The sequence below is a fragment of the Epinephelus lanceolatus genome, chromosome 1 (genome assembly GCF_041903045.1).
Source record: "Epinephelus lanceolatus isolate andai-2023 chromosome 1, ASM4190304v1, whole genome shotgun sequence".
In the NCBI taxonomy this organism is placed as follows: Eukaryota; Metazoa; Chordata; class Actinopteri; order Perciformes; family Serranidae; genus Epinephelus; species Epinephelus lanceolatus.
The window spans coordinates 3,064,987-3,089,509 of record NC_135734.1 but is presented as its reverse complement, the minus strand read 5'-3'; the positions used below and the strand labels follow the sequence as shown (position 1 = coordinate 3,089,509).

General features: G+C 40.3%; 1 protein-coding gene across 2 annotated transcripts in view; it reads right to left on the bottom strand.

Annotated features, from left to right (window-relative positions):
- Positions 1–7,787: 7,787 nt before the first annotated feature.
- cfap57 (cilia and flagella associated protein 57) overlaps positions 7,788–24,523 on the bottom strand; it is a 42,399-nt gene continuing 25,663 nt past the window's right edge. For both annotated transcript variants that reach the window (XM_033632778.2, XM_033632779.2), the window contains exons 17-21: positions 23,813–23,956; positions 22,627–22,743; positions 12,068–12,202; positions 11,746–11,889; positions 7,788–8,079 (exon numbers count right to left, since the gene is read on the bottom strand). In XM_033632778.2, the coding sequence (XP_033488669.2) occupies positions 7,948–8,079; positions 11,746–11,889; positions 12,068–12,202; positions 22,627–22,743; positions 23,813–23,956 (672 nt within the window). In that variant the 3' untranslated portion in view covers positions 7,788–7,947. The remainder of the gene's footprint in view (positions 8,080–11,745; positions 11,890–12,067; positions 12,203–22,626; positions 22,744–23,812; positions 23,957–24,523) is intronic.

Below are 24,523 nucleotides of genomic sequence, written 5' to 3'. Positions count from 1 at the left end.
TACTTTTGGCTGCATTTTCTCTGCCATTGTTCAGCAAACTCCTGCTAACTCTGTATTTCTGCTGAGGAGTGTGCTGAATATTTCCGGCAACGGTGACACGTGGTGAGTGCATGCAGGGAGGAGGGAGGGAGGGACAGAGGGGGGCTCGGGCAGGACGAGACATGAAGGCACCTGATTGGTTCTTTCCATTCGCACCAAATGGCAGGGATTGGTCAGAGTTTTTACAGGCCTGCAGCTGCCACAGAGGTCGGATTTTTTTCATTCCTTTTTCTGAACACATTATGTATTGACTACTCTCAGGATGGAAGGACCATTTCACCCAATATAACAAGAAGTGTTTCTGAACAGGATTACCAACTATAACTTTAAATGTGGAGACTGTGTCTGCCTCCCGGACCGCAACAGGAAGATGATTCCACAGGAGAGGAGCCTTAAAACACCAGTTTTAAGATCACTGCATTGGCTCCCCGTGTGTTTCAGGATCGATTTTAAGGTTCTTTTATTAGTTTTTAAATGTCTTAACAGTCTTGGGCCATCTTATTTATCTGACCTGCTTTTATCATATCAACCCTCGCGGATCCTGAGGTCCTCCGGCACCGGCCTTTTAATTGTTCCAAAAGTCAGAACAAAAACCCACGGAGAGGCTGCATTCAGCCATTATGGCCCTCACTTGTGGAATAGCCTGCCGGAGAACATCAGCACTGCAGGGACTGTTGATGGTTTTAAAAGGAGACTCAAGACTCATCTTTTTAGTTTGGCTTTTAACTGATTTCTTTTACACTTTTAATTCTTCTATTATATGTTATTTTAATTTCTAATGCTTTTAAATGATTTATTTTTAAATCTTTATGTATTTTATTATTATTAAATTTCTAAATCTTCATTTAATTATTTATTATTAATATTATTTTAATCTTTAAATCTTTATTTTTTTTCTAAATCCTTACATTTTTATGCATTTTATCATTATTTTATCTCATACTTGTTTTATCTTATCATATTGCCTTTTAGTTTTTTAGTTTTTAGCTCCAGTGTTTTTAGCTCCAGTGTATTTGCGGTAGTTTTCCTTGTAGATCTCGTGTGACAATATGGTAAAAACTGACAAATTCCACGATCCGCATAGTGGAAAGGAATATAACATTAGATCTCTCATTACCTGTAACACATCTCATGTCATTTACTTACTGTTTTGCCCATGCAGGAAATACTATATTGGTCAGACAGCCCGCAAATTAAAAATCAGGCTGAATGAACATAGAAGCAGCATTAAACGGGCTGACATGACATCCCCTGTAGCACGCCACTTCTGTGAACATGGACACAGGGTTAAAGATCTCAAATGTATCGGCATTGAGAAGGTGGTGTTGAACCGCAGAGGTGGCGATCAGGAAAAAAGACTGTTACAACGCAAATGTGCCTGGATCCACAAACTAAAAACTCTGTTTCCGGTTACACAGTTGTATTTATCGATGAAGCCAGAAGAAAGTAATCAATTAACTAAACTCCATAACTGCCTTAAAGACATAAAAACCTGGATGAGCACCAATTTCCTGATGTTAAATTCATACAAAACTGTTATTGTTCTTGGCCCCAAACAACTCAGAGACTCTTTATCTGATGACATAGTTTCTCTAGATGGCATTGCTCTGGCCTCTAGCACTACCGTAAGAAACCTCGGAGTAACATTTGATCAAGATTTGTCTTTTAATTCTCATTTAAAACAAACCTCACGGACTGCATTTTTTCATCTGCGTAATATTGCGAAAATTAGGCCTATCCTGACCCGAAAAGATGCAGAAAAATTGGTCCATGCTTTTGTTACCTCAAGGCTGGATTACTGTAACTCTCTATTATCAGGTAGCTCTAGTAAGTCCTTAAAAACTCTCCAGCTAATTCAGAATGCAGCAGCACGTGTACTAACAGGAACTAAGAAACGTGATCATATTTCTCCTGTTTTAGCTTCTCTGCACTGGCTCCCTGTAAAATCCACAATTGAATTTAAAATTCTACTGTTAACTTATAAAGCTCTAAATGGTCAAGCTCCGTCATATCCTAGAGAGCTCATAGTGCCTTATTATCCCACCAGATCTCTGCGCTCTGAGAACGCAGGGTTACTCGTGGTCCCTAAAGTTTCCAAATGTAGATCAGGAGCCAGAGCCTTCAGCTATCAGGCTCCTCTCCTGTGGAATCATCTTCCTGTTACGGTCTGGGAGGCAGACACCGTCTCCACATTTAAGACTAGACTTAAGACTTTCTTCTTTGATAAAGCTTATAGTTAAGGCTGGCTCAGGCTTGCCCTGTACCAGCCCCTAGTTAGGCTGACTTAGGCCTAGTCTGCCGGAGGACGCCCTATAATACACCGGGCACCTTCTCTCCTTCTCTCTCTCTCTCTCTCTCTCTCGTGTCCTATTACTGCATCTTGCTAACTCGGCCATTCTGGATGTCACTAACTCGGCTTCTTTTCCAGAGCCTTTGTGCACCACTGTCTCTCAGATTAACTCATATCGCAGCGGTGCCTGGATAGTGTGACGTGTGTGGTTGTGCTGCTGCCGTGGTCCTGCCAGATGCCTCCTGCTGCTGCTGCTGCTATCATTAGTCATTAGTCATACTTCTACTGTTATTATACACATATGATTATTATCACACATGTATACTGCCAGATATTAATATATACTTTCAACATATTGTACCACAGTAGCCAGAACTATAACTATAATATTATTACTTTCATTAATGTTGTTGTAAGCTACTGTCATTACCGTCTGTCCTGCATCTCTCTCTCTCTCTCTCTCTCTCTCTCTCTCTCTCTCTGTCTCTCTTTCTGTCTCATTGTGTCATACGGATTACTGTTAATTTATTATGCTGATCTGTTCTATACGACAACTATTACATGTCTGTCCGTCCTGGAAGAGGGATCCCTCCTCAGTTGCTCTTCCTGAGGTTTCTACCGTTTTTTTCACCCGTTAAAGGGTTTTTTTGGGGGAGTTTTTCCTTATCCGCTGTGAGGGTCCAAAGGACAGAGGGATGTTGTATGCTGTAAAGCCCTGTGAGGCAAATTGTGATTTGTGATATTGGGCTTTATAAATAAAATTGACGGATTGATTGACATGGAGTCTATGTTGGGAACCGTAGTATGTCCAAATTGTGATCAACTATTATATATTTAATCAACTTGTACCTGTCCTGATGTATGAACGGTAGTCATACCTGAAAGACATGTTTTTTAACTCAGCACATATGAATGTGATATTGGACTGTCTGTTTATTGTCTTTTGTTTTCAATATGTTGTGTGTGGCATGTACCATCTCACATGCCACTGTAGGATCTGTATCGGTGATTGATGATTGAACACAGCTGATCTGCAGACTCCACTGCAGCTGTTAAATCAGTGCATGCACTGCTAGTCTTGCAACTCACACTGATGAAGGCCGGACGGCCGAAAGCGCTTTGTCCTTAAAAATGCTTGAAAGGCTTCATTAAAAACTTTTTATCTGCTGATGGACATATCTGTGTGCGATCCTCAAACTATTTTAGCTCCAGTGTTTCCTCATGGGGGGCCTCCACACTGAGAGGTGTGTCCGGTCTGCCCACGGGGGCATCTGGAGATCCTTCAGGTCCGGAGGACTGGGAAGTTCTGCACCATGTGTGGAGTCTACCCCGGTCTGTCTGGGTTGGGGTGGTCTCTGTGGCAGCGCTCCCTGTGGCCATAGGCTGTGACACCTCTCAGTGTGGATGAGCTCCCCATAGGTGGTTCTTTCCTCACCTGGTTCATTAGTGCCCAGCCATGCTACTATATTGACTGTGTGTGTGTGTGTCGATGTGTGTGTGTGTGTGTGTGTGTGTGTGTTTATATGTGGGGTGGGAGGGGCGGGTTTTGAATATGTATGTAGTATTTTTGTTGTATGTTTTTATTTTGTGAAGCACTTTGTGCTGCATTCTTAATGTATGGAAAGTGCTATACAAATAAAGTTTGATTTGATAGCTGAAGGCTCTGGCTCATTCTCAGAACACAGTGTTCTGGTGGGATAATATGGCACCATGAGCTCTCTAAAATATGACGGAGCCTGACCATTTAAAGCTTTGTATGTTAGGAGAAGGATTTTAAATTCAATTCTGGATTTTACAGGGAGCCAGTGCAGAGAAGCTAAAACAGGAGAAATATGATCTCGTTTCTTAGTTCCTGTCAGTACACGTGCTGCTGCATTCTGAATTAGCTGGAGAGTTTTTAAAGACTTACTAGAGCTACCTGATAATAGGGAGTTACAGTAATCCAGCCTTGAGGTAACAAAAGCGTGGACCAATTTTTCTGCATCTTTTTGGTTCAGGATGGGCCTAATTTTAGTAATATTATCCAGATGAAAAAATGCAGTCCGTGAGGTTTGTTTTAAATGAGAATTAAAAGACAAATCTTGTTCAAATATTACTCAGAGGTTTCTTACGGTAGTGCAAGAGGCCAGAGTAATGCCACCCAGAGAAACTATATTGAAATTGGTGCTCATCCAGGTTTTTATGTCTTTAAGGCATTTTTGAAGTTTAGTTAATTCATCAGTTTCTTCTGGCTTCATCAGTAAATACAATTGTGTATCATCCGCATAACAATGGAAATTTACAGAGTGATTTCTAATGATGTTACCTAAAGGAAGCAAATATAGAGTAAATAGGATTGGTCCGAGCACAGAACCTTGTGGAACTCCAAAACAAACTTTAGTATGTAGAGATGATTCATCATTAACATGAATAAACTGAAAACAATCAGATAAATAAGATTTAAACCAGCATAGTGCAGAACCTTTTAGGCCAATTAAATGTTCCAGTCTCTGTAACAGAGTTTGATTGTCAGTTGTGTCAAACGCTGCGCTAAGATCTAATAAAACAAGTAGAGAGACGAGTGCTTAGTCTGAAGCAATCAAAAGATCAGTTGTAATTTTAACTATGCTGTGCTATGATGCACTCTAAATCCTGACTGAAATTCCTCAAGTAAATTATCATAGAGAAAATCACACAGCTGGTCTGTGACTACTTTCTCAAGGATCTTTGAAAGAAAGGGAAGATTAGATATTGGTCTATAGTTGGCTAACACCTCTGGATCAAGGGTGGGCTTTTTACAAGAGGTTTAATTACAGCTACCTTAAAGGACTGTGGTACATAGCCTGTTAATAAAGACATATTGATCATGTCTAATAAGTGCGTGTTAACTAATGGTAAAAATCCAGTCCAATAAAATAGATTATTATGAAGAAAAGTTTGCAGGTTGTGTGAGTTTATGGACATATAAACACATTTATTGTACAATAACAGTGCAGGGATAAACAATGGGACCCTCTGATTAAATGTGTGTTTTTCCTTTTAAAACTTGTACAGATGTTTTTGTTAGGAATTTCCATTTAATTATATTTCCACATGTATTTTGTATTTTTTGGCTGAAGAAAATGCCCTCTAATGAATGATGAGAAAGGTAAAATCAAACATTGACTGAAGACATTACTGTGTGATATTAAATCTTAAGATCAAATCGGGAGTAAACAAATATTGTACTACTTTAATCATATATTGGTCAAATTCTGTGCAGAACTGAAATAGTGTAGAGTATATGGCTATCAACTCTCAGTTTTCCAGGTTTAGGAATCCCAGTATGCAGAAATAATTGTGAACAAAAACCCAACAACAACAACGTTCCTTTTTCCCCTCACCAAAATGTGGTGTAAAATTGGAGTGTTATTTGGCCCCCTTTCTGACAAGACAACTTAACATGGTTGGTACCAATGGATGCCTTATGTCTACTAGTTTAATAGGATACCAGTGTATTCACTGTAGCTTTAAACCTGAGCCCAATACAGCAGGTTTTATTTGCTAGAAATTAGTCTGCCTTACTACTCACCATCTCGGCGCTGCTGCTTCTTCGCATCTAATTTTTTTGTTTTTTCCAGATATTTGCTCATTTTCTTGTTCTCTTTGTACCCTGGCTTTTCTTTTAAGAGCACCTGATTTTTGGTGAGGCATTCTGACTTAGCTGGTCAGGCTGAAATCAGCCTCTCTTACATTAGCAGCACTTTGCACAGTGTGCATCGGACCCCCTATGAGATGGACTGAACCATTTCATGATACCTGCAGGGGTGGAAGTATCAACTGGCACATTGAAATGTGTTTTCATTATAAAAATAAATTAATTCATCATGTAAATACATATAACTGGTATTGTTAGAGTTATAAGTCAGTAAGTACACTTTTATATTTGATCCAATTTAAAGGTCAACCACAGACCTTTTCATGGGCTCCCACTTGCCCTTGGGCCGGGGTCATCTGTACCCCCTGTTTTTTGTTTTTCAGTGTGCAGACACAGTGGAAGAGTGGCAGCAAGTCGCCGATAGATTCCAGGCTCAGTAGAGTTCCCAAACTGCCTAGATTTCTGGATAAGAAGCATGTCAATATTAGCTCCTCACATTTAACTGGATCAACATTCTGCAATCATAAGCATACATTTTCCATAGCTGTAGATGTTGGTTGCAACGGGCAGATTTCAGATGGCTTATTGTTTGTTGAAAGCTCACTGCGAGATGACCTGGAGAGTAGGACATCCAACATCCCTCCACCTGCACTTCAGCCATTATCTACTCATCTATATGCCGAGGGAGGCTCTGGTGAAGTTTTAGAGTCCTCACAACACTTACGGAAAGCCGAGGGAGAAGTGGCTAGCAGCACAACTGCACACCTAATGGCTGACGGCGACCCAGATTAGAACGTCCAAGAACACAGAATTGAAACCATAAAATATCTCCATACTGCTTGTCCGTAGTGATCCAAGTGTCCTTAAGCCCCGACATAAAAAGTTGTTTGGAAAAACGTCATTTGAACTCTGTTTTTAGCCTCATTGTAGCCTGAAGCTCTAACTGCCTCTGTGTACACTGCGCTGACGTGTGTGCGCTTGCATGAGACCGTGAGACATCGGCACCGCCTTCATGTATGTTCACGTGCTTTCGCTGGTCCCGCGCGCAAGTGCACACGTCAGCGCAGTGTACACAGAAGCAGTTAGAGCTACAGGCTACAATGTGGCTAAAAACAGTTCAAATGACGTTTTTCCAAACAACTTTTTATGTCGGGGCTTCAGGACACTTGGCTCGTCTGTTTTCAACATGGCAGTCGGGTCATAAACTTTCTCACTTTGCAGCTAAACAGTACGCTAAAATATGTTTCTGAAAAGATCTGAGATGGGAAATAGGCAATGCAGTAACAGAACCTTGATTCATACTGCGCTGCCTAGTTTGACAGTTTGACCGCAGCTCAGGAGCAGTGATTAACATGATTGACGGCTGTGATAGAGACTCCTCAGCTCCTTAGATTTTTCTGTGAGCTGCGACAGATTCTAGCAAATGCCATTAGAAGCACTGGGGGTGTGAGGAGGAACCAGGTTCGTTTTTTTTTCACAGATTACGTTTCATGTACTATTTAGTGACAATTTCAGCAATATGACAAAGTTATTTTAAAAAGTTATCAACTGTAGCTTGCTTGCTTAAGGGTTAATCCCTAAATGATGGTTACACTCATGCATTTGATGTATATTCATAAATACTGTATTACTTTGACATGTTCATATCAACTTTGGCCATTCAAACTGAATCAGTCTTTGTTAGATGGGTTTATATCAACTATAATAAAGAAAAAGTTAAAATGCACAACTGTTTTAGGTCTGAAGGAGTCCAATGACTGGACTCTAGAAAACTAAACTGAACACACAAAACTGCTGCTGGAGGCCATGTCAGGTATTCATGGTGAATAAACAGGAACAATGGTTTTAAAAGAAATATATTTAATAATGCCTTAATGGTGAATTTGTGATTAAGTTTCTTGCTGCAGGGCTACCATGGCTCCTGGTGGAGGAGGTGGGTTACTCTCAGAGACTTCTGTTTTTTAGTTTCTCAGTTGACGTCTTCATGTTTGGGCTCCTGTTTCTATGTGATAGGATGTGACTTGTTGGACTTCTTGAATGTGGCCAGCTGAGCTTTATAATCTTTGACCTGAGTCTTCACCAAATGCAGCTCCTTCCGCAGTTCATTGATTTCCGTAATCAGAGTCACGTTCTCCTGCAGAGTGGACAACAATCATTGTTAAAGCCCAGGCACACCAAACTGTTGTCAGAAAACTAGCGGCAATGAGAGCGCCTTGCTGCATCTCCTCTTGTCACCATGTTTCAGCCAAAAAGTTGCACATGAACACACTGAACCGACAGCCAACAGGAGTGTATGCTCTGCACCTGCGTGAGAGAAAATAACTCCCCACACCAGCAGTCAGCCCCCTGTAATGGTCATTCAAAAAGGGAAAGTGGAAGACCGTCATGATGCTAGTTAGCCAGTTAGCATATTAACAACACAATCCAATGTTGTAAGAACAGAGCATATTTACTGTGCACCAGTGAACAATAACACAAACCATCTGGAAATGTTTCTGATTAAGAGCTCAATGGCTAAAGAAAAATAATCTGACCTTATGTAACAAGTTTGTTTTGGTCTCACTCCCTCTTGACTTTAGCTCTTTATTTGCATTAGCCCCTTTTCCACCAACATTTCCAGGAACTTTTATTACCAGGAATTTGTTTACCTGGTAATCTGTGTGGTTTGCGTTTCCACCGCACCTCAAAGTTCCGGAAAATGTATTCAAATTAGCGTGATGACGTAGATGATTCAGCGTGTGCACTTTTCACAGATAAAATCACAAAGTGCTTTACAGCAAGAATAAAAAGCAATAAAATACAGACAGAGACAACACAGAAAACACACAACGGCACAGAAAACAGATAAAGTCACAGAGGCCCCAAAACATCAACATCAATAAAATGCTGGTGTAGAGAGAAGGGGCTGTTTGTCTCAGCTAGTAGCTAAGTTTAAAAGTATTTTAAGATAAGTGTCAAACTAAGTTACTCTACATACAGACAGCTGTCATTTGAGCTTATGAGTAACAATCCGCTATCAGCAGAACTAGCGTACTGTCCTTGTGTAAGACATGACACTAGTGTCGGTGAATGAGAGACTGTGGACGGAGCATATTGAATATCACTGTCTACATGTTTACATCTTCATGCTTGCTGAACACATGTACTGATAAAGTATTGGCCTCTTACTCGCTAAGGTTTAATGTCACTTACAGTAACGAGTGTAGCTCCCTTCAACTGGAGTCATTTTCGAGTTATCTTCACTTTGTTTCCACCACAGCTGCTCGGCTGTTCACCGGTTACCATGTCGCGTCGGTGGATGTGTGTGTGTGTGTGTGGAGGAGTTCGGTGCCGGCACAGAGCGCAGAGGAGAACCCATACCGTTAGCGCTTATCATTACTACGGTCTTTGACAATGTAATTTTGTACTGGGTTTCGGTACCCATCCTTCATCAAAACACAAACGAAGTGGAGCTTGTAGAAATGAAATAAAGTTTGCAGCCGCAGACACAGTGAGACAGAAGTGCGGAACACTGTGTGTGTGTTCCACCAATCAGCATTCTTCAGCAAACAGTCCTGCCCCTCAAGAAGTCCGGGTAATCTGAAAGTCCTACTCCCCTACTAGGTACCAGGGAAAGTTTGAGAGGAACCCAGCTGCAGGCAAGATGGCGGACAAGGGATGGGATGGATATCCATAGTCCCTACCGGAAGTCACAGCGGAAGTTGGTCTGTGTCTGCGCCGAAGAAGAAGACGACGATGACGACGAAGAGAAGAATACGAACAATACACGCACGAGTAAGAGAAAGAGCGGAAGGGGGAAGAGTCTTTTAATTATTAGAATTAGACAACTTTATTATCATTGTACATTGTGCCGCTGTGTTTACACGCGCTGTCATCTTCATTATCTTTTAACACGTGTGGTATGTTCTCTAAGATGCAGTTCTACGTAATGTATTGAATATTTAGGGGGACGTCTATGTGGGGAATCTCGGCATGCACAAATTACTGCCACCGGATGATGGGTTTCGCTACATTTGTTGTGTAAAAACGAGGGCATGATTGGTATTAACTTAACGTTAGCTGCTCAAGGTATGTTGTGCTCCCTTTCATCAATGTCTGTGTGTAAACAGTGTTAATGTTGGTCAGAGACAATTACTGCCCTCACTTGATGTGTTCGTAAATTTAGATGTGTAGTTTGCAGCTGTGGTGTGTGGTGTTGTGGTGTAAAACATCTTTGCACACACTCACTGCACACAAGCCATTTTTTTCCCCAATTTTTGGCAGTGATCTCAAACAGATACTTCTCATCAACATACGGAAAATGCAGTTCATTTCCATGGTATGTTGATGAGAAGTATCTGTTTGAGATCATATACTTCTACATGTAACAGTAATGTTTAATGATATTTGTTTGGGGCAAAACAAGACATTTTAGGTTGCATCTTGGGATCTTGTGATTTTATACCATTTTCTTACATTTTATAGATCAAACAAATAGATTATTTTACCGTTTTTCCATTTTTTTGTCTTTGTTTTTTTCTACTTGTAAGATTGATATGGATATCTGGAATAAAAACTTGTTCACAAAAAAGAGAACTCCAAATCTCCTTCTTTATGTTGCCAGTACAATAGTGTAATATTGTGTTTACATGTATTCCTGAAATATAATAGAATACATTTGACAATATATGACAATCTAATTATTATGTTCATTTAATAGTTAAATAAGAGTAAGTATGACATTTGTTGTGTCCATGGTTTTCAGTTGTTTTGAATGACCTGATAGTAATCTGCATGTTGCAACTGTAGCCCAATAAATGAAAGTGCTCACCTTATTTAATTTTTGTTAAAAATTAATCCAACTAAACTTCATGTGTTTGCTGATTTTCTGCAATTCTTGTAGGTTTAACTTGTTGGGGTCAATGTTATTCCAAACAAAACATGATTGTATTTAAAATAATTGCTGAAATAATTGTATTATTATTTTTATTTATTTATTTATTTAGTTTTTTATAATATATATATTTATAATTGTTGACTGCTTCAAAGTTTGTAAATGTATTGCTAAAATAAGTAATATAAAAAGACTTAAAAAACCGACTTCTGGGGAAAAAACAATAACAAAAAAACTGACTTCCGGTATGTATACAACTTCTGGTATGGACTTCCAGTATGTAGACACGAAGAAGATTAACTTCCGGTATGGACTTCCAGTATGTAGACACGAAGAAGATCAACTTCCGGTATGGATTGGATATATGGCGGCACCCTTGTCCACCATCTTGCCTGCAGTTGGGTACTCTTGGAAAGTTTGGGGGTGTGGGAAAGTTTTTTACCCAGGTAATTTTGGTGGAAACGCGCTGAGGTTTTTCAAAATCCCGGGTAAATGAGAAAAGTTCCTGCAGTGGAAAAGGGGCTATTCCTCACTTCCATTTTCTCTCGTGTGTGTGCGGAGCTGAACTGCAAATCACAGTGATTTCATTGACCAACGGGCTCCGCTGTGCCAATGCCAATTCAACATGCTGAATCGGCAGAAAAAAGGCCAACTAGCCCCGATGAGGGCCAGTGGTGCTGGACACTGAGGCAGCAGATGCTCACTAACAGCCTAACTTTGACTGATGGCTGACCATTGGTTTGGTGTGTCAGGGCTTTTAGAATATCATGTCTTCAGTAAAACTGTGCTCAGGATTCAGGATTACATCACAGGAAGAAGAAACACTGAATGATTGTTCCAAAAATTCTAATAAGAAAAATAAGACCTGGATTCCTAATGACTAGTCAGAGGAAATGTCCATGCAGTGTTGTCTGTTGTAGAATTTACCTTCATGATCTTGACATAGGCTTTGTCATGTTCCTCAGCAGATCTAGCCAACCTTGTCCTTAGAGTATTAACAGTCCTCTGCAGGTCATCAGGCTGGCGAGAGAAAGCCCTCTCAGTGTGTTCGTTTACACTGCTTTTCTCCACCTTGGAAAAGACACACACACGGTTTGTAACTTCTCCACATTTCTTACGCTGTGTAAATTACGACTCTTAATAAGGCTGGAATTAACCCTGCACTGTTACAGTGTTAGATTGTTTGTGTGATGAACTCTCAGTATCCAGTCAGCTCTAAGGGATCTACTACACTATATGGACCACCCACCCTATCAGTCTGCTGCACATAGATGGCATAGATGGTCTGCACACTTTCCTTCAGTTTCTTCGGCTCCTGGATGAAGCTAACACTGTTATGGAGATCTGACTTGAGCCGCTGAAGATGTGTCTCCAGATCTTTCACCTGGACACAAAAAACATGTCATATTACGCCCAAATGTACAGGAAAAGGATTATTGGTTGCTTTTACTGTACCTGCTCTCCATACTGGAAATACAGAGATCGCTTCTTAAAGCAATTTCAGGTTTGTGAAAAAATAAATAGTAAAGTACAGCTGAAGCTAATATGAGGCAGCAGCACTTTGTGTTACTGTCCTTTTGCCACACCTCAGCAAGGAAACAAATGGGGTCCAAACAGTGACTGCTGCTGGAGCCCTATTGTTTTTTTTTTGCTCTGATTCTTCTTCTTTTTCTCTACTGAAAGTGTTTATGAAGCAAAAATTGTAGGACAAATACTCACCAAAATTGGCAGGTGGGTTGTAAATTCCACCCATTACTCAGGCACACAGAAATGACATTCACTGAACTCAAGGTGGCGCTGTAACAATCAAGTTTACATTTTTGCCATTATCTCGAGAGTGGCTTGGCTTAGGGTCAAAATTCTTTCACTGTATTAATCTATAAATTAATCTGCATCTTTGTTCTACTATAAAAATGTCATATTTTGCAAATGTTCTCAATTTTCTCTAAATCATACTTTTGCATACTCATCCCAGTCTGTTGGTCAAATCATCCCAGAACTTTGGTAGAATCATCTGCAGACATTGCTGATCTAAAGCTATCAAATAAATTTCGACACATCAATCCATTTTGAAGTAATACATTTTCAAACATTTATCTTTAAGTTCAATTTTACATAAATGCTCATAAATCAAAAATGGCTTTAGCAATTGTAACCAAACTTGGTGCACATGTGCGGCTGCTTTGTCCGAGTCCGATTCTCCCACTAGAGGGTGCCACAAATGCAAAGAATTTGTGTTCGGAGAACTCGAGGAAAGAGGAGGCTTTCAGAGGAAAAGGAAGCGAGGATACATGAGTACAGCCTTTGTGGAAGTATTTTACCGACCGACACACCCCCACTGATTGGATATCAGTTATTAATTGGACAGTGCAGCACAGCAGCTGATCAAACTGATCTGATACAACACCACATCACTGAAGTTTAATACCAGAGGGAAGAGAGATACGAGATAAAACTTAAATGTATAACTCCCAAGTTTAATGATTCATTTGTTTTCTGATTCACCATCTTTTTAAAAATCCAAACAAGAAAACAAGTTTCATTTGTTAGAAAGGTTTGTCTCTTCAATCTGTTATCTGTTAATCCCTCATCAGATTTTATTACTGATACAATTAAATGCAGTGAGAGTCTCTCTGTCAGTAAGAAACACTTTCACATCAGTGATCGTCATTTCCATTAAGTCACAAGTGAGGCTGATTATTCCTGAGCGAGGTTGATGAGTTACAGAATTTCAATTTTCCCTAAAACATTTGGCCTAATAAATCATTGACAGTGTTCAAAATACACCATAACGCAGGTTGTGGAGGTGTTTGTTAACAGAGAGAAAACACTGCTGCTCTGCTACTGATAACTGTATCTTTACCATATATAAATATACATATATATATATATATATATATATATATATACAGTACAGGCCAAAAGTTTGGACACACCTTCTCATTCAATGCGTTTTCTTTATTTTCATGACTATTTACATTGTAGATTCTCACTGAAGGCATCAAAACTATGAATGAACACATGTGGAGTTATGTACTTAACAAAAAAAGGTGAAATAACTGAAAACATGTTTTATATTCTAGTTTCTTCAAAATAGCCACCCTTTGCTCTGATTACTGCTTTGCACACTCTTGGCATTCTCTCGATGAGCTTCAAGAGGTAGTCACCTGAAATGGTTTCCACTTCACAGGTGTGCCTTATCAGGGTTAATTAGTGGAATTTCTTGCTTTATCAATGGGGTTGGGACCATCAGTTGTGTTGTGCAGAAGTCAGGTTAATACACTGCCGACAGCCCTATTGGACAACTGTTAAAATTCATATTATGGCAAGAACCAATCAGCTAACTAAAGAAAAACGAGTGGCCATCATTACTTTAAGAAATGAAGGTCAGTCAGTCCGGAAAATTGCAAAAACTTTAAATGTGTCCCCAAGTGGAGTCGCAAAAACCATCAAGCACTACAACGAAACTGGCACACATGAGGACCGACCCAGGAAAGGAAGACCAAGAGTCACCTCTGCTTCTGAGGATAAGTTCATCCGAGTCACCAGCCTCAGAAATCGCAAGTTAACAGCAGCTCAGATCAGAGACCAGATGAATGCCACACAGAGTTCTAGCAGCAGACCCATCTCTAGAACAACTGTTAAGAGGAGACTGCGCCAATCAGGCCTTCATGGTCAAATAGCTGCTAGGAAACCACTGCTAAGGAGAGGCAACAAGCAGAAGAGATTTGTTTGGGCCAAGAAACACAAGGAATGGACATCAGACCAGTGGAAATCTGTGCTTTGGTCTGATGAGTCCAAATTTGAGATCTTTGGTTCCAACCGCCATGTCTTTGTGAGACGCAGAAAAGGTGAACGGATGGATTCCACATGCCTGGTTCCCACTGTGAAGCATGGAGGAGGAGGTGTGATGGTGTGGGGGTGTTTTGCTGGTGACACTGTTGGGGATTTATTCAAAATTGAAGGCACACTGAACCAGCTTGGCTACCACAGCATCCTGCAGCGACATGCCATCCCATCCGGTTTGCGTTTAGTTGGACCATCATTTATTTTTCAACAGGACAATGACCCCAAACACACCTCCAGGCTGTGTAAGGGCTATTTGACCAAGAAGGAGAGTGATGGAGTGCTGCGGCAGATGACCTGGCCTCCACAGTCACCGGACCTGAACCCAATCGAGATGGTTTGGGGTGAGCTGGACCGCAGAGTGAAGGCAAAGGGGCCAACAAGTGCTAAACACCTCTGGGAACTCCTTCAAGACTGTTGGAAAACCATTTCAGGTGGCTACCTCTTGAAGCTCATCAAGAGAATGCCAAGAGTGTGCAAAGCAGTAATCAGAGCAAAGGGTGGCTATTTTGAAGAAACTAGAATATAAAACATGTTTTCAGTTATTTCACCTTTTTTTGTTAAGTACATAACTCCACATGTGTTCATTCATAGTTTTGATGCCTTCAGTGAGAATCTACAATGTAAATAGTCATGAAAATAAAGAAAACGCATTGAATGAGAAGGTGTGTCCAAACTTTTGGCCTGTACTGTACATATATATATATATATATATATATATATATATATATATATTCTGTGTGCAGAGCAGAAACAAACTTTACTGAATGTTTCTATAGCTGTAAATAAAGCCTGTAAAGCCAACTGAAATCAGTGGTAATCAGCTGCCGTCACAAACAGACATCGCTTCATGTGATGTTTCAGAGGAAAAGACGTCTCATTTCTCTAAAGGCATATTTCCTTGTTTCTTCTCTCCTCGTATCTCGTCCTTGCATCTCTCCCCCGTGTCTTATGGGGGCGGGGCTAAGACGCGAGGAAGAGAGACAAGTGAGGGAAACATGGATGCGAGATCAGGTATTGGGATAAACCCCTGGTCTTTCTTTAGGAAATTACCTGCACCTGGGTAGATCCCCTGTTTCCGCCCAGCTGCTGTGAAATCTTGTCATTTAAAAGTTACCTCTGCTATTGTATTATTTTCCAAACCAAAATTCCAAGTCTCCTTTGACAAATATCCAATATATTCAATCCAAGTAAAAAGAATTTGATTCAATTCATATTTCATCTTGTCAAAACCCACTATGACCCACAACAATCTGCTGTTTCCTCAGTAGCTGAGTGGTTAGGTGGTTGACCTGTAATGCTAAATGTTAAGAGTATAAATCTGCTCTTGCCATCCTGCAGGTGGTTTGAATCTTTGCGTTTTCCAGGATAACTTTCGACACTTTTCACTTAGTACCGCTATTTTTGTATTGCTTCATGTCAAGTCAAGTCAAGTCAAAGTTTATTTATAAAGTACATATAAAAAAGAACCTCAGTTGACCAAAGTTCTGTACAGTTGCTAAGATACAATATAAATAATCAAGAACAAATATAGTAATAAATAAAACAGCAAAAAGAAATCAATTTAGAACAAAGTTATAATAAAAGAGAAAGTAAGAAAGAAAGAGCCGAGAATACTCGCCTAGCATGGATTGAACGCCAAGGAGAAAAGATGGGTTTTCAGCAGAGTTTTAAAGTGCTCAAAAGATTGTGCAGCTCTAACCTGGAAAGGTAGGCTGTTCCACAGCTTTGGGGCTGCCACTGAGAAGGCTTGGTCCCCACAGGTAGAGAGCCTGGACCGAGGTACTTCCAAGAGCAACTGGTTTGACGACCTAAGTGCCCTGGTAGTGGTGTGAAGCTGAACAAGCTCTGATAAATAAGATGGTACCAAACCATTTAAACATTTAAAAACAATTAATAAAACTTTGAACTGGATCCTAAAATTAACAGGCAGCCAGTGCAAAGATGCAAGGACAGAACTAATGTGATCCCGCTTTTTCTTTCCAGTCAGCAGGCGGGCGGCTGCATTTTGGACTACCTGTAAACAGCACAGTGCTGACTGGTTGAGACCAACAAACAAAGAATTACAATAGTCTAAGCGTGATGTAACAAAGGTATGTATAACTCTCTCAAAATCTGGGGAGATATGCCTTTACTTTTGCTAATAGTCTCAACTGAAAAAAGCTCATTTTGACTATAGAGCTTATTTGTTTGTCAAATCTAAAATCAATGTCTACACTGTAAAATAAAACCAAGTTCCCTTGCAAAAGGATGACAGTGAGACGTAAGGGTCCCAATGGCACTGCAAAGCAATGAAACGAGACACTCAGTACGTTTACATGGACAGTTTAATTCCACTTTTAATCAGAATGAAAGGCCATTCCGATTAAAATTGGTCATGTAAACGGTCATTCCGATTGAAAAATGGTCATTCCAATTGAAAATTATATCCGATTAAAGGGGGTGGTTTATTCCGTTTGTCATTCCGAATTAAAGAATTCTGTGTGCATGTATACACTCATTCCTCTTTAAGTTCATTCCAGTCTTTCTGCACATGCTCGTTTCCTTGCCCTTCTGGCGCCATGACGTATATAGCACGCATAGCAACGGGCTGCATAGCAACGGGCTTAGATAGAGCAGTTGGACTCGTTGCACTCACCGGTTTCCATTCACCACAGCACGGTCTTCTACCTCCCTTCTCCTCCTCAACAGATGAAGCATTAGCAGAACAAGGTTGTTGTTGTACTGTTGCTTCAAGAATATAAGGAAAACACGCCCGAAAAAGGCACTAAGAACGGCGTCGTCAAGCATCTTGTTATCCGGAGCGAGGACTACAGTGTTTTCTTCCGGTAAACGTAAATATGTAACATCCGCCCTGCCCCCTATCCAATCAGAAACCTTCCCTGCCCCAAACCTTGCGCAGACCTGAATAAAGGCGACTGAACTGATCTCCCATGTAAACTCTCATTCGGAATGAATATTTCCCATGTAAACTACCTGGAAAGACTAATTCCGAATTATTTCATTCAGATTTATTTCATTCTGAATGAGAAGCCATCATGTAACCGTAGCTATTGTGCTTTCTAAAAATAGATCCCAAAGGTAGGATGTATATTTAAAAAAAGGAGAGGGCCCAAAATGGAACCCTGAGGCACCCCACAGCTCAGGGTGGAAGTGGCCGAAGAATACTGGCCCAGCTGGACAGAAAAGCTTCTGTCTGAGTGGTAGGATCGAAACCACTTCAGAACAGTACCCCTAATGCCCACACAAGTATTTAAGCGTGACAGGAGAATATTGTGATTGACTGTATCAAAAGCAGCTGTCAGATCCAGAAGGACCAGGACAGCAGAGTTACCAGAGTCAACTGTTAAAAGAAGGTCATTTAAAATTCTTAAAAGCGCCATTTCTGTGCTATGGCGTACCTTAAAACCAGACTGGAACTTCTCAGAAATGCCATTTAGATCAATAAAAGACTAGCTGTTCATATACCACCTTCTCCAATACCTTAGAAAGAAAAGCTTGGAGATGGGCCTAAAGTTGGATAAGACTGTGGGGTCAAGATTGTGTTTTTTTTTTGATGAGGGGCTGGACCACAGCATGTTTAAATGCAGTTGGAACACAGCCAGTCAACAAAGATGAATTTATCAGATCCATAACACAGGGTCCAATGGTATGGAAAACATTCTTAAAAAGACGAGGTGGGATGCTGTCAAGAGGACAGTAGGAAGGTCTGAGGTCCTGAACAATATCAGTTAAGACTGAGAGAGACACTTGCTCAAAACTCTCAAAAACAGCAGGACAGGAGAGACAGCAGGATCTGATACAGACGGCAAAAGAGAATACCTGATATCAAAGATCTTGTCAATAAAAAACTTTAAAAAATGTTCACACAGTGTAAGTGAAGGAATAACACCAGGGGTTTAAAAGAGTATTCAATGTATTAAAAAGAAACTGAAGTTTATGGCTATTAACTGACATAAGATTGGAGAGAAACTGACTTTTAGCAGCTTTAACAGCTTTCTGATACTCCAATAGACTCTGTTTTAAAATGTCTAAAGAAACTTGGAGATGATCTTTCTTCCACTTTCTTTCAGCACGTCTACATACACGTCTTAAAGTGCGAGTGGTGTCATTAACCCTTTAAGGGCCTGCTCCACCATTTGGTAGAGCACATTTTCAGTCACTATTTCTTATTGATAAATGTGTTGAACTTAACTCAACCTGATTGAGCCATCTCTACCACTCGGTTTAGGTATGTTTAGCTAAAAAAATCCACTAGATGTCACTGTACCTTTAAGCAGCATGCCTTCGGAGTCAGCTTCCAAACAGGAAGTGAAAAACGAAAAATTCCCTCCTGCCATGAAGACAATTTCTTCTGAAATTTCCAAAGGTAAGTTTGTTTTTTTGACATAGTTTAGCATCAAAGATGTTACTAAACATTTTTATGTAACTTGATACCACAAAAATAAGTTTTATAAGGGTCAAATAATTTTTTAAAAACATGCTTTACCAAACGGTTGAGTTGTCACTTTATGGTAAAGGTAGCGAAGTTAGCTAATCTAATTAAAATGTGATATTTGCTGTGAAAAAAACACTTCTGATCATAAACTGTTGTTAATATCACACATTTAATAATATGATAAATAGGCTATATAGAAAATTAAAAACAATTGACTTGTTGGTATACCAACATTATTTGCATGATTACTAATTTTTGTTTCTTTCTGTTTCTGTGTTTTACAATAACAGATGGACCCTAAAAAATTTTATGGTTCAAGGCCACGCACTTTCCTGGCCCTTGTGCCAGAAAATCCTCATGACTCTGATGCTGATCTGAGCGACGAAGATGACAAAGTAGAGGATCCAGACTATCTGCCCCCACAATCAGATGCAGAAGTGGTCGGGGATCATTCCTTTGAATCCTTGGATGAGGAGGAGATGCCCTCAACAAGCACATCTTCTACACCACTGCCCCGTAAGAAGAAGAAAAAAGGGAAAAACAAACTAAAAACAGTCAACATGCCAGAGCTGGATGACTCCCCTGACCCAAGGTCATCCTCAGGATCCAAGACAGGCACAAGGAGAATCTGGAAGCATACTGATATTGAACAATTCCAGGTTCCTGATTCAAGTTTTGTACCCCCTGACGCAATCAAAACACCCTTCCAGTATTTCAAAACAGTGTTCACCGACGAGATGATTCAACATATTGCTGTACAGACGAATCTGTACCCTGCGCAAGAACTGGGCGACCCAATCAAAACTAGCCCTGAAGAGATTGAAGATTTCTTGGCAATACTACTCTTCATGGGGGTTTTCAACTTCCCAGCCATCGATGACTACTGGGACCTCGAATCACGTTTTGATGTGATAGCTGATACCATGTCGAAGAAGAGATTCAAGCTCTTACGCCGTTTCATTCATTTCAATGATAATCAGCAGTGTGATCTCAGCGCTGACCGATTTTACAAGATCCGGCCCCTTTTTGAGATGCTTCGTGAGCAGTGTCTCCTCTTCCCATCCACTTACAAGCACAGTGTGGATGAAGTCATGGTGTCATATAAAGGCACAAGGGCTGGCACTCTCCGCCAATACATTGCCAACAAACCTGACAAGTGGGGATTCCAAATCTTCTGCCGTGCCAGTTCATCTGGCATCATCCATGACCTACTGCTCTATCAAGGTAATGTAATGTAGTTTATTTGACATGGACATCACTGTAACATTGGAATTATATCGTACATATCCACAAGAGCCAGATACATTGTTAATTTTTTGTAGCCTGATGCTAATTTGCAACACCTCTCCACAGGGGCATCCACATTCTTCAACCGTGACCTAAATGAGGAGGAGCAGGAGCTACTTCTAGGAAGCGAAGTGGTGACAACCTTATGCAAAACCATAACACAGCCACGGCTTTCAGTTGTCTTCTGTGACAACTACTTTACAAGTTTCGACTTGGCGCACAGCCTGGAGGAAAATCTGGGTGTCAAGTGCATTGGCACTGTCCAATCAAACCGCATCGGTGGAGCTACCTTGATGGAAGACAAAGAGCTGAAGAAGAAAGGACGTGGAGCTTTTGATTATCGGTCTGCTGAAGGGGTTATCGCAGTGAAATGGTATGACAACAAATGTGTCACCCTTCTGAGCAATGCCTGTGGGATCATGCCTCTTTCAACAGTCAAACGGTGGAGCAAAGACGAAAAAGCGAAGATTGACATTCCATGCCCATCACTCATCCCTGCCTACAATGAGCATATGGGAGGTATTGATCTTTCTGACATGCTGGTCCACCTTTACAAGAACCCTGCCAAGTCCCGCCGATGGTACTTCCCCCTGTTCGGCTACGCCCTTGACCTGTCCATCGCCAATTCCTGGCTAGTCTACAAGAGAGACTGTGGACTACTGAATGAGAAACCAATGCCTCTGAAAAGGTTCCGCCTGGCAGTGGCCCACTGTTTGAAGCAAGCCAAAAAGCCAGCATCCAGAGTTGGCCGACCCTCCTCTGCCTCTAAACCACCAGGCCGACCATCCTCTGCTTCTCCACCACCAGGCCGACCATCCTCCGCCTCTCCACCACCAGGCCGACCATCCTCCACCTCTCCACCACCACAGATGTCCACTCAGAAGAAGCGCCTCCCCCCAAGACCCCAACGACCACAACCAGATGTGCGCTATGACAACTACGGACATTGGCCACGTCACACTGACAACCGGGGGCGGTGCAGCCTCTGCCCAAAGGGTGTGTCAAGATGGAAATGTGTGAAGTGCAATGTTTTCCTGTGCTTGATGGCAACGCAGGAATGCTTCATAACGTACCATCAAAAATAAATTGGAAAAGTTTCCCACGGGCTCATTTTTCGTTGTGAATTTCATTTGAGAGGAAAAAAGAAATCAAGGCCCTGAAATGTTTCGAAATTGTTCTGTGCAATAAAATAAGTTGATATTTTACACAGCACAGCTGAGAAGTTGAACATGGTCCCATGGGTCATTCTTTGTTTGTTCATTTGAGAGGGGGAAATAAATAAAGTACTGTTTATTGAAAGTACTAGAATTGTTTTGTTATTTTACACAGCACAGTTGAGAAGTGTATGCACTGCGCTATATCGTTAATAAAATTGACTTGTTTTACAGTTATTTGACTTTTTCTACTTTCTTTTTGTATTTGTAGGTATTAAATTATCATATTATTGTTATTATACATTTATAATAATGTATTAGGTACTTTTACCATTAAGTGACCTCTCAACCATTTGGTAGAGGTCTATAATTAAAAAACTGTGGGGTCTGTAAAAATAATAATAATTGATTCTTGTTATTAGTGCCCCAATAACATAAAAAATACAAAGAAATAATTTTTTCATAGCTTTTTTCTTGGTGAGGACCTTAAAGGGTTAAGCCATGGCTCTGTTACTGGCTTGGAGCGTTTACACCTAAAAGGAGCCACCAACTCTAATATGTCAGTACAAATACTATTAAAAATGTCAAAAACTCATCAGGGGGGAGCAGCTCGGAGAACTGAATAGACTCACCGGCTTGAATCCACGTCTCTGTCAGAAACATAAAATCCAAATCACGTGTCAGTTAAAAAGAAACGAGCATTAAAATGCCTGCAACCTGCTTGGACCCCGATAAATGGCACATGCGGCTTCACTGTTATTAATTATTTTGTGCTTTTCCTGGTTTGACATGTGCAGATGTCTACTGTGGAAAGGCTCTAGTCCCATCCTTAAGCTAGACAACCCTTTTATTTTGATTGAGAGTGTAAAAATTCTAACTTAAATAATATGAGAGTTTAGTTTAATATGCCACACATCTGCCTCTCAGCTCTATGAGAGGAAAAAGAAAAACAACACTCCAGTCAACATGTGACAGTATCACATCAAATATCTGTTTCTAGCTAATCAAATTGTATAAAGCCTGAATGTAGCATATGCAGCATGTGTATCATCATAGTTTGGGGCAGCATAGGTATGTGCTTACTTTCTGCATCTCCTGATGCATCTCCTTGTCTGTGGTCCTCAGCCTGAGCCTAAGCTCGGAGACAGTGAGCTTAAGCTGAGTGTTGCTCTTGTCCATTTGCACCAGCTCCTCCTCCAGCTGTCAAAAAGGCAAAACAGCACATCACTGTGAACACTGCAGAGACAGTTTATCTTGACAAGTCAGACAAAATGTAACCTGAGGGAGTTTAGTGTAGAGACTGGGAAAATTCAAGTTGCCACGTTGACGTCATACATACCAAAACATGGTGGACAAAAGTACATGTTCGGTTGATGGTAACAGACGTTTTATTAACTCACATTTTGCATGTCAATTTTTTGTTCACATGTACTTGTAATACATAATATGGTATTAGGTTGTAACCATTAGCTGTTCTCTATGTAAGAGTGACTTATTAGCATTAATCAGGTAAAGCAGTATATTAGTTTTAGGGGATGTACTGGTGCAGCAACAAGCCTGGGAAAAATACTTTGTCATATAAAACTTTAAACTGTTAGCAATGTGTTTTATAAACACTATGTGCAGTCTGTGAGTCAGATCCACCCCTTGCTTCTCCACAGCTCCACCCTCTCATCCAAATATGGATATGGATATATAATGAAAACAGCATGGTTGCTACAAATAAGATGTGTTGTATTTTATTGCCCATAGTGTTTATGGTAACAACACCTCGCACACAGCCTGGCAATCAAGCAGCTCCATCCTTAAATATGTGTAACTTTGGGCCTTAATAAAATGTTAACGAGTGAGTTATATAATAATTCACCCCCTGAACAATTGTCATGAAGAGGGAAATTAGCTAGAGACCAAAACTGTTTTTTGTACCAGGCTGTAAACATATTTATTTCTGCTTTAAATTTGGCCATTTAACCTCGGGGTCTATGGGGATTGACTCTGTTTTAGAGCTCAAGTGGCCATTTGATGAACTCAAATATCTGCTAATGCAGGGATATCAGTTGTGTCTAACTGGTTTTACATGTTAATTTCACATTAGGTCCTATTTATTGCAATGTGTTTCATCAGCCAGTTTTGTTTCCATTGGTATATTTGACTTGATTAAGATAACAAAGACCCTTGAAATGGACACATAACTCTAATTGAAGATGCTGAAATGTTCATTGTGTGAGTGAATACACACACACACACACACACACACACACACACACACCTGATGGAGCTGCGCCTTCTTCTCATTGATATCATCCTGTTGAGGCTCTGTCTGTTTCTTCAACTCCTTTAACTGGTAATCAAGAACAAACCTCAACTTCTCCAGTTCCTGGTTCTTCTTCTTTAGGCTGGAGATGGTCCTGTCCTGAAGGTGTGAAGGGAATAGAGTGGACCAAAGCAGTTTTTTTCTTTGCCGACTTACTTTTTATGATGAACATATCTAAACTGTCACGACTCTGCAGCAGGACATAACCTCCAGACTGAGATCTAGTCATTTTCCTACAAGGTTAAGGAGGTGCTTATGTTTTATGCATGTTGAAGAACTTTCTCACAATACTTAACATAAAGGTTTTACTGTTTTTCTCCCCACTAACCAATGAAAGTCATGTAAGTCTGAATTAAATCATATATCATATGCAGAGAGAATCTCTAGAACATAAACCTACCATGTTTCATCAACCACAGATTCCTGGTCTAAATCACATACTTCTTTGAGGATCATAGGATCTTACTATTATTTAAGTGTAATGCATATATCTATCTGTTTATAATTCTCAATGGTCCATTCATGTAATTCTGTTGAACATGTTCTAGTTTAAATTAAAAGTTACCATAGAGACTATGTATTCTCAGTAATATTTCAGAACATCCTAATATAAAATGTTTAAGTATTGAACCAAACGTACCAGTTTTAAGATAAATCACGACCTTA